Consider the following 19,699-nt stretch of genomic DNA (forward strand, 5'->3'; position numbering starts at 1 on the left):
AGTTATTTTATTGAAAGTAAATATGCTTGCACACCTTTAATCTTGTGTCAATGCTTAAAAGTCTTTTATATGATTGAAAGTGTCTCCATAGTTCTTTGATAACGGATTTTACATCAGATCATATTGACTTAATATAAAATACCATTGTTGTGTTTCGTAAGGTAGAATATTGATTGGAACATAGACATTTTACACAAGTGATGTGTTACTGAGTGTGTAGTACATCAAGTGACGTAAGACAGTTACCACCAATATTTGTTATGGATGAGTACCTATGAATGCATCTGTCTGTCATTCATTGTGACAAAATAAAAATTTTTCTGATAACGACTTTTCAAATGTGAGAGACTTTGAAATGATTTGATAGTCAACATTTATGTACACTGTTGAAAGGACTAGGTAGTACTGATATGCACATTGACAATATTCTTAACAAATATGGAATTTTTAAGTTCAAATTATCTATAATTGGATATTAAAAGTGGGCTATCATCAAGTAAAGCAGGGAAAAATTTAAAACTTAAACATGACAACATATTCCTCAATAGCTACTCACATGTGGCCTCCACCATCCTCTGATACAGCCTCTAGACTTCAGAGACTACAAGAACTTGAAAACATGAGAAAACAAAGACAGTTACAATCTGCAATGACAGCTAGTAATGAATCTACTGATGCTGGTACTCGCTTGAGCCGTAGACAGCAAATAAGTGGTTCTATTGGCTTACATAGGCTTACTGCAAATCATGAAGAAAAACGAAAGTCATTTCTTGGCCGTAGAGCTCTTGCTGAAGGGAGGGCATCAACTACAAGTGAATCCTATGGCAGCTTACCTAATAACTCTGAATATGGAGGTGCAAGGCCAAAAAACTTCGATATATTGTCCCTGCGGAGAAATGTTTCTTCAAATGATAATTCAATGAATAGGGAGAGATCCTCATCACTCACAAGCAGTAATGAAGATATTTCCACTCCTTTACTAAGGTCAAAAAGTGTAACAGGACTTCTTACAGGCCAGTCTGAACAGTTAGAACAACCTGCAAATGAATATGCAAATGAAAGTTACTCAGTTGGACAAAAATCAGACTCAGTTGCAAATACATCAATATCTGAAGATGAAGAAGACATTGAAAGCTTTAAACGCTCATTGTTTGGAAAACAAAGTCTTATGAATGTACCTGAAAAAGAGGAATTAATGTTGACACCAGGCTTGCCTGTTTTCACTGATCCAATCACTACTACTTATCGTGAAATAGATACTTCTAAGCTTGTAATCCATCATGAAGGACCAAAGGTTGAAAAACAATATTTTAAATCATTTTCTGATTTTTCTGGTCAACAAAGATTAAACAACATGGTCAGTGAAAGTATGAAACGATTGGATAGTTTGTTTGATCAGCCTACAACCAAGTATGAAAGTGTCACAAAAAGTCCTAGAATTTCTAGATCTGATCGTCTCGAGACTAGATCACATACTATCTCAGTGGTACCAGAAACTGTGCATGAAAGAGGTTTGAGAAGAGATAACCTTGTGCTAAACATTGGTAGTAGAAGTAATTGTATTTCAGAATCGTTACAGGGAACTGAAAAAATGTATTCTGATGCAATATCACAACAATGCAATGAGAATAAAGTTGAGCTTCATAAAAACTCTGAATGTGTAGAATATCCGAGAAGCAATGAACAAATTGACACAAAACAAGAGGAATCGAAAGGTGTAAATGTGAATGCTGTCAAAAAAATAATATCAGAAAGCCAGGTGACAGAAAAGGACTTGGGTAGGGACTGTAATTTGACTTTAGAAAATGAGAAGACTTCAGTTAAAGGACCAGAACAATCTGTGGAAAATCATACTTTTGACCTAGGAATAGAAATAAGTGAAAAACATTGTCTTAAATCTGAACAAGTAGAAACAGAAACACTGGCTGAACTGAGCAATGATCCATCTCATCCTGTTTTGATAAAAAAGCAAGATGAGGAAGATCTAGTAGATGCAAGTAACGTTGCTTTCTTTGAAATGAGTTCAAATTACAATAATCAATACATTCAAAATTCACGCAACAATATTGCAGATGATTCTACTGACTTTTCTCATTTTATGAAGACAAATAATTTTCTTAACTATGACAATGCTAATAGAGAAATGTCTGATGAAAATAGGATGACTTCATATGGAGTCTCAGCTGACAGATTCTTGTCTAGTGAAGACAGAACTACTGATTATAAATCTCGTCTTCGCACATCAAGTTATGCTAGGCAAACATCTGATACTGTTAAATCTATGTTGTTTGGGAGTTCTGATGAAAGTTCTTCAGTAAGATACAGAACATTACCATATTCTCTTCCAGAGCCATCTGAATATTCATCATACACAAAGCCAACAGAGTATTCATCATACACAAGTAATCTTAACACCAGGAAATCATCAACAGGTACAATTGGTGTTTCTAGGGATGCTTTTAGTAGAATTGATGATTTATTTGATCAACCCAAGAAAGAGAACCCTTTGCTAAATAACATTCAGACTTCATCATTACCAAGAAGGAGAGCTCGTGACTCTTTGGTTGGTTCAAGACCAACTATAACACGTTCACGTTCAGATGCTAGTGATAGTGGATTTGATATTAAGAGAACTTTACTTGGCAGGTCTTTAAGAAACCATCAAACAAATGACCAAGAAGAAGTAGAAGATAGACAACCTCTATTTAAGTCATCTTTAGCTGACTATCAAAATAAGTCTGAGGAAACCTTGACATCAATTACTACTAGATTCGGTTCATTAAGAAATAGACTAGGAATTAGCTCAGGTCGTAGACAAAAAGAAGCTTTTGAAAACACAGAACTAAGTAACAATACATATAACTATACAAGAAGTCAATCAATGGACCATGGTAATGAAAACAACCTATCCAGAAATGAACTTCAAATGACTGGTTCTTATGATTTCACAAGTGGGTTTCCAAGTCACAATAACGATTTGCTGAGAAGTCATTCACAAACAACTCAATCATATGAATTCTTCTCTGGAAACTTGTCAGGTTTAGGTAATAGAGGCATATCTGCAGAAGTTTCTGAATTGAATGATGAAATTTCTTACGAATTTTTCAACAGAGAAGTGAGTGAAAACATTGACTCTAATAAAACAATAACTCCTGATACAGACAATGACATGATTTCACCAAACCAAGATGGACATCATTCCACAGAAGAACCTTTGCCAGTTCAGGATGAAATTGAAATGTCTGAGACAATTTTGGATGAGGAAGTAAATTATTCAAGTTCGTGTGAAGTAGAAGTTGGTCAAATGCTAATCTTTACTGATCAGAATATTGACAAACATAATAGTGAGGAGATTGTCAAAGACAATGAGATACATGTAGCAAAACTTGATGATGAAAACAGCAGAGATACCACTTTCAACCGAAGTGGAGTTGATTCAAACAAAGTCGCTCTTGAAAAAAATGCATGTACTTTAGATATAACTGCTACAAACAAAATTTCATCTGATGAAAATGACAATAGATCTTCAGCAAGTTCAAATTCATCAAAGAAAAAGAAAAATAAGAAAAAGGGTAAAAAAAGTAACATGCCTGAGTTGTCAAAAGTTCTTGTATCACATCCTAGTGAGGTACTGAAGAAAAATAAGAAAGCTTTATCTAAAGAATCATTGAATAACTCAAAAGATGACACACCATCAAGTAAAACTGGGTCATCTGATGGCAAAAAAGATGCCAAATCACCAAAAAAGGCGAGAGATTTAGCAGAGAACTCAAGTAAAAAACTGCTCAAGGAAAAAAGCAAAGGCAAGGAGCAAACTTCACCAAGCAAACATAATAGCAGTAAATCAGACACAGCTAGTGACAGTTCCAAAAGCAAATCCAAAGTGAAAAATTTATTTGATACTCTTATACATGCTTTGGACCGTAAAAGTGATACTTCATCATCTGTCAATTTGTCAGTTGAGGATAAATCTCAGAGTTCAGGGGAAAAAACTCCTATTGCTGATGAATGGGAAATAATACCTGATCCATCTTCTGCATCTTCAGACTCAAAATTAGTTGATGAGGACAACTATGCCACATTTGAAAATGAAGACATTATTCCAGTTACTAAGAGAAAATCATTAGATGATAATGGTGGCATTAGTACAGACTATTACGAAACTGCTTCTGATCATACTATTAGTGGAGCATCAGAATATGAGGAATTCTATGAAGCATTACCAACCGAACTTCTTGGTGACTACTGGAATGAGAATGACATTCACACAGAAACTGAAAGGAAGGAACATTTTGTCTATGTGTGTGCCTCATCAAAAGTAAAACGAAAGAGAATCCAGTCAGAAGACAACAAAAACATGGAAAATATTAATAATTGGATAGATAACAATTTGTTCCCAGGCAAAAAATTCCCAGAACATGGTGAAAAGGTTGCAAATAAGAAATTTGCTGAGAGCTCTGTCATGAGTAAAAATGATATGCCACAAACTGATCTTCAATCAATTTCATTTGAAAGTAAAGATATTATCTCTTCAAATGTTCAAGTAGTTGAAAAAGAAGTGAACTTAGACCTACCAGAATTTAATAACATTTCTAAAGAGGATAAGGATAAATGTGAGAACACAAAACAACAACAAACTAAAGTGAATACTTCTGAAGAAATAGTCACACAGAATGTGAAGGAAGAAAAAGTAGGTAATTTAAGACATGAATTGTGTAATCAAATTGAGGCAAAATTCAATGGACAAGAGCAATCATGCAGGAATTCTGAAATAGGTTTAGACCATGCAAAAGTTGTTGAAAAAGAACATCTTGACCTGAATGCTTCAGATAGATCTTTCACTGATAAACTTGTTTCTGCACTGCAAGAAAAACTTTGCTCTGCTTGTCAAGGAATTCTAGTTGATGTCCTGAAAAAAACATACTTTGAGCGATATGAAGAAATTGCAAGAGTTAATTTGAAAAATGAATCAAGTTCTGTAGAATCATTAGTAGGGAAAGAAAAATGTTCAGGATCTGATGATAGTACACTAAAAACAAATGGCTATGACACCAAAAAGGCACAAAAACCTAAGAGATTAGAAGTTGAGGATTTGCTATATGGTAGTTCTAAACCTTCAAGGACTAACCAAACAATTAATGGTGGCTATCATCAGGATATTTCCAAGACAAATATGGAAGGTCTTACAAACACTGAGGTTCAACAAAATATGAAAATTCCATTATCTCCTCAGAAATCTAGAAAAGAGAAGCCTGTTATTACTGCTAAAAATGACAATTTTATTGGATCACCTAATGGAAGAATGAGTCCACCTAGAAGTAGTGAAGTCAAAATCAAGGGGAAAATTGTTAACCTTGATAAGAGCAAGAAAGAAAGAGTTGTTTCCCCAAAGCCTGAACATAGACTATGTAGACGTAAATCTTTAGAGGCTCAAAAAGAAAGCACTAAAAGTGATAATGAGGATGACTATAAACTTCCTAATCTTAGAAATAACCCTTTCATTAGGAGTGATAAAATGCGAGCTTCTAAGGGTAAAACTGACTCAAATATCAAGGCTGCTGTATCTAAATCACCAGGTCCCAACAGGAGCATGAGTTTTCAGTGTGGTGAAAAATGTAAAAGTCCATCACATCAAAAATCAGTTGAAAGACGTGAATCTATGAAAAATTCAAGAAGTCCATCTCGTCAAAAATCAGTTGAAAGACATGCATCAAGAAAAGATTCCAAAAGTCCATCTTGTCAAAAATCAGTTGAAAGATGTGAATCTATAAAAGGACCAGACAAAACTACACATGATGTAAATAGAAATGATTCTAGTATAAACTTGGTGCAAAATGGGAAATCTTCAAAGATAGTTAACAGTGTTTCAAAAATAAGCATAGACAAAAATATCAACAATGGAAAGAAAACCCCTCCAATGTCACCAAAACGACCTAGCATATTTGAGCAGTTAAGCTTAGCAAAGACTGCTTGCGAAAATATTGGGATAAATAGTGATATAGAAAAAAACTCTGATCAGGATAGTGAATCTAAAACACTCAAGGCTCCTCCCAGAAAAAAGAAACTCTCCTCACCTTTTAGAGGTAAAAAGAAATGACTTTATCCCAACATGCAATAATGCTTTTTTGAACTCTGAATGATATCTGCTGCAATTTACAATTTTACAAGGGCATAATTTGTATATGACTTTCATTAAGCATGTGTCTTGCCAGTGAAATGACTCTTGCCTTTTGATATAGCATGATATGCTAGATCCTGTATTGTTATCTAACACTTAAAATGCTTTGTAATATCTTATTAGGAGTCACCATAGCAAGGTAAACCATTGTCTCCGAACTGTGGTTATGTCTTGACATTCCAATGCTTCAAATGTAAAGTTGACAAGTGTGAAATCCAAATTTTTACTATCTGTATTATATTACCTGTGCTAAAAAAAAATATTTTAAATGTGTCCTATTCAGTTTATCTTTTTTTTTTAAATTGACATGTATCAAGGGTATGCCTTTCTTTCTGGTTACACTTATGTTTCTGTTACTTCAGAAATTTTCCTACCAATTACATGTATGATTTTAAAAAAAAAGAAAACAGAAAAAAAAACAAAAACAAATAAAAAAAAAAACAAAAAAAAATCCCAAATTCTTCTCTAATACCCATTTTGAATCATATATTTGTATCAAATACTGATACCTCAATGGAGCTAAGTGCATTGTACATGTAATCAGAATGAAACTTCAAACATTGATTTTTCATCATAAGAAAAGGAAGGCAAAGGAAGGCTAAGCTTTGTATTACCCTAATTTTTACACTAGTATCTATTGTCTTTTTTGAGAGTTTAAACTTAATCATTTATGAATTTAACCTTTCACTGCTAGCTTCCTGTTTGAAGCACATACCATACTTTATCTGCTTTTGAAATATTGCTCTGTTCTTTGCTCAATTGATTAAATTAGCATTTATGGGCTTCCTGCAACATTATACTAACTTGTTTGTAGACATGTTAAATTTGCTTGTGCACACAACATTAAGGATATTAAGGATTAAATAATAAATTATAAGGACGTTTTCATTGAACCAGTAAAATCCAAACATTTCATTGATAAGTCTCATAATGGCAATGTGAAGGAAATTACTTTTTTTGGTTCTTCTGTTATGTGAATAACAGATTGTGTTATAGCGCATTTGGTGATGATGTTCAAGAGATAGAGTTTGTCTTCTTTTCATTAAATGACAATCATTTTATAAACTTCATAAAACTGTACAATTGTTGAACTTTCTACCAATATTTGTTGAATTGTCTGAATGAATTTTAAATTTTCTCATTTGTTCAGTCAACTACCTAAAATGGGGTCCCCTGCTACAATTTGTGGTATACAATTAGTCTTTTTCAGTTAACATGCTTTCTACATGCATGTTTTGTTATTGCCATTTGTCATAATATGTAGAACGTTGTTTTTTTCCTGCTACTTGTGGGTAAAATTTTTGAGTACCCAATTAAATTGGTGTGCCTGTTCCAGGTTCTAGTATACGAAAACAAATCTTATAAGACATATGGTTTACAACAAATTATATTGTGTACACTGTACTTAAGGCATCAGGTAATAGTCATTTAATCAATGGGAATTCCAACTCTATCCCCTGAACATCATGATTTTATGTGCTGTAATTAAATATTTTATATTGAAGTTGTTTCTGTTTGAAAAAAAATGCATAAAAACTAGTTTGCCAGACTTTTGTTGCATAGCATACATGCAGTAAGACATTGTATTGCTAAATGCACAAACTATTTCAGACAGAAATAATCAGAAAATAAAATGAACACATTATCGAACTTTTTATGAAGATTTAGCATCATATGTAGATGTTCATACAGAAAGATCAGATAGATAATCTAACTGATGGGTTTTTATGTTGAGGCAAAGTACATTTTTCTGCCCATAGTTGTATTTATGATTGTAATTATGTTGTAAACAATTACCATTAAAAAAGCAACATCAAAATCATAGAACCTGTCTGCAACACACTGACTTTCAAAAACTGAAAATAAAAACCATTGTACAGAAAGAAACAATACTTTATGTATTTAGCTCTTGAAAAACTTCTAGAACTTGCTATAAAATATTTCTTGTGAAAGGCCTTGATTGCAGTGTTTGATGGTTACAATATTCTTTAATTACTTTACAAAATTTAGGATTACAGAAAATAATTGATACAGCATTGACATGAGATAACCACATTAGAAGCACACTTCTGATTAAAAGAACATTAATTTTTCCAAGAAAATTTCTGAAAGATGATAATGGATGGTTTAAAATAGGGATTCTTCTATCCTGAGAACTGCTGTTGAGAACTACCTTGTTGTCTACGCCATATATAACATTTTATGAGCAACTCTTTGGTTGTTTCTAGAAAAAGCACAGGCCCTTATCCTACCGGTGCACCTAGTTGATCCTCCCAGTTTTTAGTGGATTCTGAGTTGTTCATTTACTTTTTTTGCTTTGTATGTGTTATTTTGGTTATTTTATGTTCTTTGTTGTATGTGTCTATTTTCCCTGTCTAGTCTTTATCCTTAGAATATATTCTTTAGATTTCTGCCTGAACCTTTGTTCCCTTAATTTCTATCTTATAATAGAATTGACATTGAATGGTCTTTTACTTTTCTATAAATAAATGTTATTGTGATATTGTATGTTGCATGTGTGACAACATAATTATGAGACTGTTATAACACTCATTCAGACACAATATTGATGAATGATGATATGTTATTATTTGAGATAAGTCCACCTACAGATTTTTTTGGTTAAGGTATTTAAATCATGTGAACATTGGGGTTATGATGAAGTTGAAGTGACTTACCAAATACCTAAAATCCCACCTTAAAAAAAACCCACACAGAGATTTATCATACACCCACTTACAACAAGCATATATGAGAAAACATATTCATCAAAATAATCAGACATGGCAATTTTCAGAATCATTTTGCTTTGAAATATTTTTTATACTGCTTAGTTAAGGTATACTTCATAGGTAAAAGTGAAATGTGTTTTCTTTTTGTTGGAAAAAGCCACCTCAAATTATTACACCACTGCATGAATGATTGCTTAAAGTTACTGTCAGAAGACTCCATAAGGAGATACTCAATTTTATTATAATCCCTGCAAGTAAAGTTTTTTCATTATTCATTCAAATCTGTCTGCTGTTAGGAGATAATCAACATTGAAAATCCAATAGATTCTATTGTATTTGAGTGTTATTTACGGAGTTATCTCCCTTATTTTTAAAATCTACAGTACATTCTATGTAATTTTTATCTCCTAGAAACATGGGTTATATGAAAAACTGAATGTTAATTTCTGTTTACTATGGTAATTCAAACAAAATATCAAAAATAAAAATATGTAGGGTTTTTACCCCATGAATGATTCTAAGCTGGAGTGATACTTAATATTTACCTTACTTTTATTTACTTTCTTCTTATGATGGAAAATGGGGAATTTGATTCTAACACTTAGCATCTAACTCAATTGTTTTTTTTCTAGAAAAAGCAGAGGATGCTCACCCTTGTGGGGCACCTGGTCCATGCTCCAAATTTTTACTCATTTACTTTTGTTTCTTAATAGGTATTATTTTGGTTATTTCATGTTCTTTGTTATGTGTGTCTGTTTCCCTGTCTATACTTTGTCCCTGGAATGCATTCTTTTGATTTCTGCTAGAATCTTGGTTCCCTTGGTAATTCATTGACTCACAAAATCTCATAAAATCAGATATTTCTTTGATTTAAACTGCCTTTTAAACAAAACAAAATTACCAATACTTATAGCTTATAGTAAATTAACTTTGATGTTTGTAGAAAGCCAAGGATACTGATATGAATTCACACCTGTTTCTTACTTGACGCTCTTTTTTTTACATTCTCTAAAAGAAAACTTTGAAATGACCTTGTATTATAGTAGTACACAGATTTGGGAAACAACTGCTAAGAAACGAACAAAACTCAGAGTCCTTTAAAAGCTAGGAGCAAACAGAAGGTTGATGTCTATTCCGTTTGAGATGGAATCTACTACTTTTTGTTGTTGTTCTGCCTGGTACTGAAGCAATTCCATGTACACAATACAAATTGTCTTAAATAACCATCAAATAATTGATCATCATCTAAGAACAAAAAAAAAAAAAAAAACAAGTAACCATGGTTTCTGATACATGTATTGTATGATAGCTGCTATAGTTAAAAGAATAAAGCCAAACATCATTTTTATTGGTTTCACTGAGATTTCATTTTACATCCTGCTTTAAAAGTGGTAGGTGTATAGCGATCATGGTGTTGGTCAGTTTGACATCAACTTTCTGTTTTCTCCTAGTTTTTAGTGGACTCTGGGTGGCTCATCCTTTTTTGCTATTAATTTAAGTGTGCTTTGTTTTAGTCATTTCATGTTCTCGGTGTTGTGTAATATTTCCTTGATCTAGTCCTTGTCCCTAGCTTATTGTTTTTTTATTATTGTTTGAATCCTGGCTCCCTTGCTTTCAGTTTGATACATTATAAATGTAGCATTTTGATAGTACAAAAGTAATCAACGGAACCAAGATTCTAGTGGAAATAAAAAGAATGAAATCCAGGGATAAAGATCAGACATGAAAAACAGACAAACACAACAAAGATTAAAAAAAAATAACCAAAATAGTGCGTACAAACAACAAAAGTAAATGAGCAACTCAGACTCCACTAAAAATGTGGAGCACGGACAAGGTGCACCTGAGGGTAAGCATCCTCAGCTTTTCTAGAAACCCCTGTCGAGCTGCTCATAAAAAAGTCAAGTCCAGGATAAACGAAACTTCTAGATTAAAGCATTAATTAGAACACCTGGTCTTGTAGTTTTGATCAGAAATTAAAACTGAAAATTTATTCCTGTGTTAATTAAGTTAGGACAGAATATTGTAATGCTACTGCTCATTACATCCTTGGTAATCACTAAGTAGTCTGTGGTAATACTGTGATATCATCCGATTTTCCCCCGACTTTCGATTTTGCTTTATAAGCCATTTCATACATCCTGTGTCAATTTTATCATGCTTCAAAATTAGAATTATCCAATTTATGTACCTACTGATGTTTACATGATGTTTTAGTCTGCATAGAAGTTTCTTTCCTTCACATTTTCATAGGAAATACCCCATCAAGGTAAATAAATTGATTGATCAAGTGCAAAATATCGATTTTTTTGTCTTACACAATTTTACTGCAACCTAAGCCTAAAAAACATTTTTTCACACGTTTAGACCTTCAAAATTGCACTGCGCACAATACATAAATGCGCACTATACACACCAAAATATGGTAAGATAGCTTATCTTCAGGCACTTCTTTTTGTTGAGATAAAAGACAAATTATATGAAAATGTAAGGGAAATTTAAAACTTAGGCATTTTACTTATTTTCAATCCTGACCATTTTGTAGCAAGTCTAAAAATTTCTCAACCTTTTTTTAAAAAAATGCCTTTTCTTAATGTGCATGAAAGTATAAGAAAATAGGCTAGATTGCAGGATTTGTGTCAGATGTGTGCCAAAAGTGGCTTCAAGACACCCTACTGTACATTCACTGTGCAGAGGTATCAACCTGCTTTGCTGGTTGACCAACCCCCCCGTTGTCAGCAAACCAACATCCTCCCTTGTTTATAACTCTAAAACAAGCAAATTATACAAGGAGTGATATAGTCACTAGTCAGTCAAAATTTCCCTTAGTAGGCCATTTCACATCACTTGGTTTAATATTGATAACAGTTCTTGACTGTAGATAAATACCAGGTAGATGGATAATTAATCCTCTAAAAAATACCAGGTGGATTGATAATCAATCCTTTAAAAACTTTGACTGTAGATAAAAACCAGGTAGATTGATAATCAGATAAATACCAGGTAGATTGATAATCAATCCTTTAAAAACTTTGATTGTAGATAAATACCAGGTAGATTGATAATCAATCCTTTAAAAACTTGGACTGTGGATAAATACCAGATAGATTGATAATCAATCCTTTAAAAACTTTGATTGTAGATAAATACCAGGTAGATTGATAATTAATTAATAACAAAACCTGCAAAATATTTTCTTATACTGATCTGTCAAAATCACGGAAGTCCCCTTTCCAAAAAAAAAAAAAAACTTGTACAAGTATTAAAAAGAAACTAAAAAAGAGTATGGTGATGTTTAAAAAAAAACTGTTACTGGTAAATGAATTCTATATTTTTGCAGATACTGATGTAACCAATGACTTTGACCTTAGTCCAGAGGAAGCTAAAGGAGTTCAAGTCAATGGTGATGATGAAGTGGCACCACACAGAATTAATTTGATCAACTGGGATCCAGTAGGTTATTTTAAATATAGATCATTATGGACAGAAGAATTGTATTTGCAATGTAGTGCTATTAGTGATGTAGTTATTGTTGTTTTCTTTGGTTTGTGGATGTTATATTTGATTTTATTATTGTCCATAGATACTTGGTGTAAAATGTTAATGGGAGGATATTCCTTAACTTTTAACAGCTTAAGGTAAATCCATAGTTTTAAAATACTGTACTAATTTCTATTCCAGACCAAACTACTGAGTGTGCTGTATACAGTTCAGCTGAACAAAGATGTAGGTAACCAAAGCAACAGATCAGACGACTGATAATAATTTCTTTGTTTATACATGTTCTTAATCGTTTATCTTACACATATTTTATGGCTCTACACAAATTGTTTAAAATTACTTTACTAGCCAATTTGCAGAATAAGGGCCCTTTACAATATTTTAATGTCATCCAGTACCTTGTTGGTCAGGTTAATTTCAATTTTTACTTTCATCCTTTTTACAAAAACTTTTCATAGTTCTGTACAAACTATATATTCTCCCACACTTAAGTAATAAAATAATAGTGAAAATGCAAGGCCAGTAGCTATAACTCTGTCATCCAATTCAGCTTTCCAAGTGGATTACTGTGAGAGTATTTTTGTGGTAGGGGTAATCCAAATTCTGACATGGGGTAAAAGTTTTCAGCATGATGAGATCTATCTATGATCAAATTTTTGTCATAGGCTGTTAAGCTGTTTTGCAATTATTGGCCTTTTTCAATGTTTTTTCGTTAATTTTAATGTTAGTATTTTTTAAAAAATCTTCTCCTTTGACACAACCAGACCAATTAGAGGCAAACGGTATGAATGTTCCCTAAAGTATCCTCAGTAGAACAGATGTGGGGATTTTAGATTCGCTAAAAAACATGGCCACTGTTACTAAAAATAGACCATAGGGGTCAGAAGTTTTTCAAGTATATCTTAAAACCATAGTTAAATGCTAATTGGGTAAAAGTGTTCAGCATGATGAGATTTATTGGTGATTATAATAATCTGTTAAGCCATGTTGGAGTTATTAATTTTGCTATTTTTAATTTTATTTCTTTCAAAAGTCTTGTTCCTCTGACACTACTAGACCATTGAGAACCAAACTTGGTTTGAATGTTTGCTAAGGTTTACTCAAAAGAACTGATGTGGGGATTTTTGATTTGCTAAAAAACATGGCTGTGGTTACTAAAAATAGAAGATAGGGGTCAAAGTGCAGAATTTTACAAAGGATTAAAAAGCAGTTGAGTTTAGCTAAAATCTTGGGGGTGTAAAATTGTTCAATATAATAGGATGGACCCATGTGGAGATTTTCCGAAAGATCTGTTGACGGATAAATAAGTTATATGTCCTGAAATGGATTTTTTCCCAAATTTTTTATTCAAACTTTGACAATCTTCTCCTTGAAAACTATTGGATTGATTGTAACAAAACCTAGCATGAATGTTCTTGAGAAAAAATAGCCATCTGTTCATGGTATTTTTTATTTTGTTGATAGGCTCAGGTGGTTCAGTGGGTGGCTGTGGTCACTCAAAGTTGCCATTAAAACCCTATGGGGAAATTCATTTTGACCTATGTCTTTGCTTTTGCTAAACCAATATTGACTAAACTAGGCAGAGGTAATAAAACGGTCAACTTTAACATCTGATCGATGATGATTCCATGTGATTAAACAAGATAGCCTCCTGAGGCCATTTAAGCCTCTGATTGGCCAGTTTTCAAAGATCAACTTCATTGTAACCCCAGGTGCTTAAGTCTTTAAACTTAATAGGGTTAATGACCTCAATGCCTTCTACATATGATTCACTTTTTTGTGTAGCTCAGGGGGCTCAATGAGTGGCTGTGGCCACTTTAAGTCGCCATTGACATTGTATGGGGAAACACATTTTGGCCTATGTGGATATCTTTGCTTTTAGTTAATAATGACCAAACTTAGCAGAAATAATAAAAGGAATAACTTTAACGTCTGATAAAATTTGGTTCCGCTTGATTATACAAGATGGTCACCAGTGGCCATTTAAGTTTTTAATGATCTAGTGAAATGACCTTATGATTTCAGTTTCTCTAGGTTAGCGATAGAGAGCCTCTAATTCAAAAAACTTCTTCTCTGAAACAACTGGGCCAATTTCAACCAAAATTGATATGTATACTGCATAGAAATGGTGTTGGGATTTAAGAGCCTTCGAAAAACATGGCTACCATTACTGAAAATAGAACATAAGGGTCAGACAGAAGTTTTTCACATATATTTCCAAGACCATAAGGGTTTAGCAAAAATCTGACTTGGTAAAAGTGTTGAGCATGATTAGGTCTATCAGTGGTCAAATTTTCATGTAAATTTGGTAAGCCATGTTGGATTTATTGCCTTTTTTTTTAACGTTTTTTTGATGTTTTTCAATGCTATTTCTTTCAAAAATCTTCTCCTCTTACACTACCAGACAAATTAGAACCATACTTGGTATGAATCTTCCTGATGGTGTTTTGCATAGAATTATGTGGGGATTTTTGATTCATTGAAAAACATGGCCACTGTTGCTAAAGTGGAACATAGGGATCAGACAGAATTTTTTTGTATACATCTCCAAAACTGTTACGTTAAGCCAAATTCTGACATTGGCTTAAATGTTCTGCATGATGAGATCTATCAGTGGTCAAATTTTTATGTAAATCTGTTTAGCCATGTTGGAGTTATTGCCCTCCTTTAACGTCTTTTTGCCATATTAAGCCACATCAAATATATTTGTAGATTCTCATCCAAAAACTAAAAAACTAAAAAAATGGGGTGAATGGGGGGATTATATTTTTTATTTTTCCATGATTTGTAAAATCTTATTCCTGCTGATGTATTTGTTGTAGAAGAAATCCTGGAAATGTGTACTTTCAGTTATGTTTGTGCCATACCAAGGCTTTATTTCTTAAATTCTAACAACGAAAACCATTCTGAGATCTGCCGAAAAATATCAAGATATTCTGCAAACATACACCTCTTTACCTGTTTTTTGACCGGAAGTCTATATTATTGTGTATAAGTAAAAAAAATTGGGCCGGGCCCTTTTTAGTTGGGGCAAATGTGGATGAGAATCTACAAATTAATTGATGTAGCCTTAATGCTATTACTTTAAAATTTTTTCTCCTCAAAAACTACATGACAGAATTTAATGAAAATTAATATAATTGTTCCTTAGGTATGAATGTTAGGAATTTAATCCAGGAAAAAAGATGGTTGGTAATAAAACCATGTGAGCATTTTAGGCTCTTTAAAGCCTCTAGTTTATTTTTGGTCTGATTTTGAATATTTTTGCTTTAATTTTAAATTTTGTGCAATATAGTTTCCAAACCAATTGTTGTATCCTTAATGAACTGTAAGTCCCTATGCTTAAGTGTGTCAAAAACTAAAATTGTGTCCAAACTTGCCCCACATGCCTCAACTGTTCAGGGTTTGACCACTGAGGTTGTGCCTTCACAGAATGATATCCCCAACTCAATGATTGTGGTAAATTGGGATCACCATGTTCTTCCACCCATCCTTCCATCACTCCATCTGAATTTCAACTCCACATAGGTAAATGAATTTTAGTATGTTGTTTTATGTAGATGGGGCATAAATTGTAAGCCATTTTAATTTTTAGGATTTTCCCATTTTTCACTATATGTAATGATATAGGAAATTTAAATACACATGGATAAAAATCCATGTGATTTTAGATATAATGAATTTATTCTTTATCTGTCACTCTAAAATTTTAAGAGTAAATCTTATGATTTGAACCATGCAATGATAAACATTTATTTAATTTCTGTAATATTATTAGTTCATTATGACTTTAAACTGTTGGAATTTATTATGCCTCCGCAACGATAAGTTGGGGGGCATATTGTTTTACCCCTGTCCGTTTGTCCGTAATCCTGTCCGTCTGTAATTCTGTCCGTCTGTAGCGCCGTCCGTCTGTAATTCCATATGTAATTTTGTCTGTCCCGTAAGTTTTCTGCACGTTTTTTGAAAATCCTTGAAGGTATTGAACTGATTTTTTGTATGTGAGTCTTTCATGATTAGTTACAGATCGAATTAAAGTTTTGTTCTGCTACGCTGAGTTTTACCAAAATTTTGGGCCCTGGACTTAAAAAATTTCATGGAAATAACAGTTTTCCGCACTTTTTTTGTAAATCCTTGAAGATATTGAACTGCTTTTTGGCATGTGAGTCTGTCATGATTAGTTACAAATCAAGTGTAAGTTTCATTCTTCTATGCTGAGTTTTACCAAAATAATGGGCCCTGCACAATAAAAATTGTATTGAAATAATAGTTTTTTACCTTTTTTTTGTAAATGCTTGAAGATATTTGACTGGTTTTTAGTATGGTTGTCTGTCATGATTAGTTACAGATTGAGTTTAAGTTTCGTTCAGCTATGCTGAGTTTTACTCGAAACCACATGCGGGGGCATCATTTGTGTCTCATAGACACAATAACACATCTGATAAGGTGCTTTTTACAATTATGAGTTATGATATAGCTGTATGAAGGTTAAATGCGGGGGCATCATTTTATCTAGTTTAACTATTGCATTCATCTATGATAAAGGTATGTTATTGTATGTATTTATATTAGTTGACCAAACCAAAATATCTAAGAAAATTGGTTCCTTGATAGATAAACTGTCACTGTCTTCATGTTATATCTTTGTAGACAGCAGAGGATGTATCTCATCAGTTTGTTAATATGGAAGGTCTTATGGAAAAACTACCTATGAACAAGAAGAAAGCAACACTGCTTAAAACCTGGAAAAGAAGATTTTTCAGAGCTAAAGATGGCTGGCTACATTATTATGAGGTGTGGTTTATTGATACTGTCTTCCATGGTTTATTGATTGAATCTCTCCATTTAGTTAGGTCTGAATCATATAACTTCTCATAGAGAGATCAACTTACAAGGGAAACTTTCTAAACTTTTTGACAAGTGCTTTTGGGTATTTATTAAATTTTGTGAATTGTTTCTTTTGATTGATTAGAAGACGCTTTTAATATTTATTTATTTTTTAGTTAATGGACTTAATTCATTTTTTCCCATTTGTGTGTGATATCCTGAAAATGCTTTTTCTTGAAACTTTGTTGAATAGTTTTATATTATATCTGTTAGTGTAAGCTTCGTCATGATTTTTTTGTATATTTTGGCTTTTACATTTTTGAGTTATGGGACTTAATTCATACAAATATGGAGAAATTTCCTGTTTTCAGACTTCCATCAAATGCCATGACATTGGGAATTATTTCTTTGATCTGGGCTTAATATATTTTAATTATCATACCCTACAAATACAGATACAGTAGTCTGGGATCTATGGCAAGCACTTTGTACTTCCATCTGTTTGTCTGTTCATGTTATCCTTAAAAATTCTTATTACAATTTTTTACATTGCTTGACTGTATGCATTCTAGGTATAATATTATCCTGTGTCATACATATAATCACAATCAAAATTCAGAGCTGTATTAAGCTTGAATTTTCTGTTCATATTTGCCCCATCTGTTCAGGGTTTGACGTATATGGTAGAATTTTAAATTATTGTTCGATTTCCACATAGGGTTTAGTTTAAACATAATTATTTGAGAAAAGGTTATAATGCACAAAATAAATAGTAATTATTAGATGAAGGGATTTTGATAACAAAGAAATGAAACCGATCTCATATTTTAGTGAAAGTGGTTTGAAAATGTTTGTCAGTGAGGTTGATTTCTATAAAAAGAGTTGTTATGATTTCTCTTGATAGTATACTGTACAAAGTTTGATAGAAATGGGTCACCAGAAAATTGCATTATTGATTTTTGCAGCCTTTACTGGAATTGAGGATAATAACATGTATTTTTAAGTTGAGTGAATGTTTGCAGTTATTGTTTCGAGTTTTGTTTGAAAACAGTGACTGCTTGAAACAATAATTCTGTTCATTTTTCATGTTTTATTGTTTAAGAATTTAAAAAGAGAAAGCTTGAAATCAATTGAGGAAACTGATAAAATTAAGAAATTTTTGCATGCATCAACAATGGTTAAGTCAGGTCAAGTAGCACCTTGACTCTGTCCATCCTTCCGCCATGCTTAGGGGGTGCCTGATATGTAATCTGACTTACAAAGTATTTAACAGATATTATTTGAACTTTTTTTTATTTTGACCAGGGCTTATCAGAGGATCAACAGGTATAAATTGTTGTTATGGATAATTGGTTCATTTATGGTTACCACTTATATTTATTTTGTCCATTACCCTAATTGGTATGATATATCTGTATCCCTTGGTATGGTTGAACTTTCACTTTAGTTATTGTGGTATACTTTCATTTTGTTATGTGATTTTTAAACTTTGTTACATTTTTATCATTGGTTTTACTTCAATGTTTTTCTTTTGTTCAGTATGAAATATTTTGTTTTCACAGTCTAAGGGAGATAAATACTGAAAATTTGTATAATATATTTTACATGATAGAATATCCATTTAAACAATTTTTGGAGAAGAAATTTTTTTTTACTTGCCATGAAAACATGCTGCATGTTATACAACACAATCTGCATGGAATGACACTGCTAGAAAAATGCTATGAATGCATGGATGTCCTTTACCTTTATCTCTCCTACCTTTGGTATTGATTTACTTCTTCATATAAGATGATAAAAACATACAAACAATTTTAAAAATTCATTATAACTTTCCATTTATTAATCATATCATACTTCTGTATATTTTAGAATACCTTTACAAATATTTCTAGACTAAACAAAACAGATAAATATAAATAAAAAGATAAATAACCTACAAATCAAAATAGTACCGGGTAATCAATTCTTTTTTGGGACATCATAAATTACTGAAAGTCTATATATGTACAATATATTTATGATTTCAGACAAGTAACAGAGACAAACCAAGTGATAGTGTACAGTTGATGGGTGGTAAAATAGAAGATCTTGGAAACCGAGTTCTTGGAGTGGATGATGGGGTTATTATTGTTAATCTACTTTTGGTTTATAACATTTTCTACTTGTTTATTTCTTGTATTTTAATATTTGTTAACTTTAATTTCGCCAGTTTTCTAAAGCTACATACAGTTTAACCTCAATGTGATGAACTTGGAAGAGTTTGAAATCTTGGATAACTTGAACTAATTAGATAGTCCTATCATAACTCTCCTTGGTCCAATACAATTTTACCTCTAATGACTCGAACTCGGATGAATCGAAACTTTGGATAACTTGAGGTTTTCAGTCAGTTCCCTCAATAGGTATTCAAGGTTATTTAACTCTGATGAGTCGAAGTCAACTAGTTTGTGATAAAACT

The 19,699-nt window shown here is 32.4% G+C and overlaps 1 protein-coding gene across 4 annotated transcripts in view; it reads left to right on the forward strand.

Annotated features, from left to right (window-relative positions):
• Positions 1 to 26: 26 nt before the first annotated feature.
• LOC148628421 (uncharacterized) overlaps positions 27 to 19,699 on the forward strand; it is a 45,521-nt gene continuing 25,848 nt past the window's right edge. For 2 of the 4 annotated variants that reach the window (XM_088587216.1, XM_088587224.1), the window contains exons 1-6: positions 27 to 6,083; positions 12,251 to 12,363; positions 12,592 to 12,636; positions 17,062 to 17,205; positions 18,544 to 18,564; positions 19,269 to 19,361. In XM_088587216.1, coding sequence (XP_088443342.1) covers positions 527 to 6,083; positions 12,251 to 12,363; positions 12,592 to 12,636; positions 17,062 to 17,205; positions 18,544 to 18,564; positions 19,269 to 19,361 — 5,973 coding nt within the window. In that variant the 5' untranslated portion in view covers positions 27 to 526. The remainder of the gene's footprint in view (positions 6,084 to 12,250; positions 12,364 to 12,591; positions 12,637 to 17,061; positions 17,206 to 18,543; positions 18,565 to 19,268; positions 19,362 to 19,699) is intronic. The other 2 variants (XM_088587231.1, XM_088587241.1) reach the window with 1 other exon arrangement.

This window comes from Perna viridis, chromosome 1 (assembly GCF_037379345.1).
Source record: "Perna viridis isolate PV_CMFRI_1.1 ecotype Kerala chromosome 1, ASM3737934v1, whole genome shotgun sequence".
Taxonomy (NCBI): domain Eukaryota; kingdom Metazoa; phylum Mollusca; class Bivalvia; order Mytilida; family Mytilidae; genus Perna; species Perna viridis.